Raw genomic sequence first — 1,390 nt, 5'->3', positions numbered from 1 at the left:
ACCTTCAAATCCCACGTCAACATTCGGGTGGAAAAAAATATCTTCGGCATCATAGTGAAATCAGATGCTCGTCAAGATAAGGAAATTTAAGAAACCGACATTTTCCCTTCTGTGGGGTCATTTTCATCGATTTACTTTTATTTAGCTCAATATTTTTAATGTCCTTTTAAGAACTCATTTGTGTAAGGACTCAGCCAAAATAAGAACGTCAATGAACGGAACAAAAGATTAAATTTGCTGCTCCCACGAATTCGCCTGCTTTGGAAATCACCAAACTTTGGCCACAGTTTTCCCGATAATTTCACGTCAGAGTTAGCCACCAGCCGACCCCCACCTCCTTCAATCACAAATCTCGACTTTTATTCAAGATAGATGGGCATTTTTTCATTAAAATCGAGACAAACGAACAAGCTTTAAAATGCTCTTAATAATCCAATATGCCCCGAAACTGACGAGCGCCTGATTCCTCCACGTCGTGACACATAATATTGACACTATCCAAGATGTCTACAGGTCGAAATAGCAACTTTTCTCCTTCACTATAGATGGTTGTCTTCTGTAATTTCAAAACAGGTTTATCATCATAATTGAAGCTTTATATTTTTTTTTATTTGATAATTGAGAAATCTATTCATTCATTCGGTTCTATTGTATACTTTCCCAGGTTCGTGCATGCTGCACACTATCACATAGGACACTTGGACAAGTCTGGTGACACCAGAGTTTGAAGTATTTGTACTCTCTGTCATCGCCCCATGTGGAAGCAAAGACCCTAACACCTACCCACAAAAGAGCTACGTTGGTCAGTGACACACGCTCAAGAAGTGATGGAACCGGCATATGTGTGGTGTAGTGGTTAGGCCCTTTGACGTCGTTAGCAAAAGACCTCAGGTTGATTCCCTTGTGGAGAGAGTTTTCATCGAGTAGCTCGGTCTTTCTGTTTGGACGTTGTGTCCCCCTTAGCCAGGGTTAGCCCTGACAGGCAGGGTCAAACTTGTCTCGTAAATGACCTAAACTGTGTCAATGTAGGCGTAAATACATCTACATTGAAAGAAAAAAGAACCCGGCTGAATCCCAACAACTTCCTAAAAAAAAGAACATCGTTAACTTGGCCGTGTTAGCGTCTGTAGACATCCCAACGAGAGGTCTGAAGGGGACGTAAAACCCAGCGAGCACAACATGCCGCCCCGCGGTGGTGCTCCCGCCAAACACGTGAGCGCCCAGCTAGAGGGCCAGGCGAGCCCAGTTCGAAGACCACGGACCAGTCCTGGGTTTCTCCTCACCGGCTCCAGGAAGCTCTCGGTACAGCAGGCAGTCAGCCATGACGACGAGCCTTATGCTGAGGAAGAGGTACAGGTTAAAAATAATAAAATGGTGTTGATAGACTTGA

The 1,390-nt window shown here is 44.0% G+C and overlaps 1 protein-coding gene across 1 annotated transcript in view; it reads left to right on the top strand.

Moving 5' to 3' along the window:
* Nucleotides 1-668: 668 nt before the first annotated feature.
* The window catches only part of LOC106013154, a gene marked incomplete in the record, with an annotated part of 5,200 nt that continues 4,478 nt past the window's right edge, over nt 669-1,390 (top strand). Inside the window, 1 exon segment of the mRNA XM_013088145.2 lies at nt 669-1,351. Within this exon segment, the coding sequence (XP_012943599.1) occupies nt 1,180-1,351 (172 nt within the window).

The sequence above is a fragment of the Aplysia californica genome, unplaced genomic scaffold, assembly GCF_000002075.1.
Source record: "Aplysia californica isolate F4 #8 unplaced genomic scaffold, AplCal3.0 scaffold00693, whole genome shotgun sequence".
NCBI classification, from domain to species: Eukaryota; Metazoa; Mollusca; class Gastropoda; order Aplysiida; family Aplysiidae; genus Aplysia; species Aplysia californica.
Note: the sequence above shows the minus strand (reverse complement) of the source record. Positions and strands in the feature narration are given on the sequence as shown.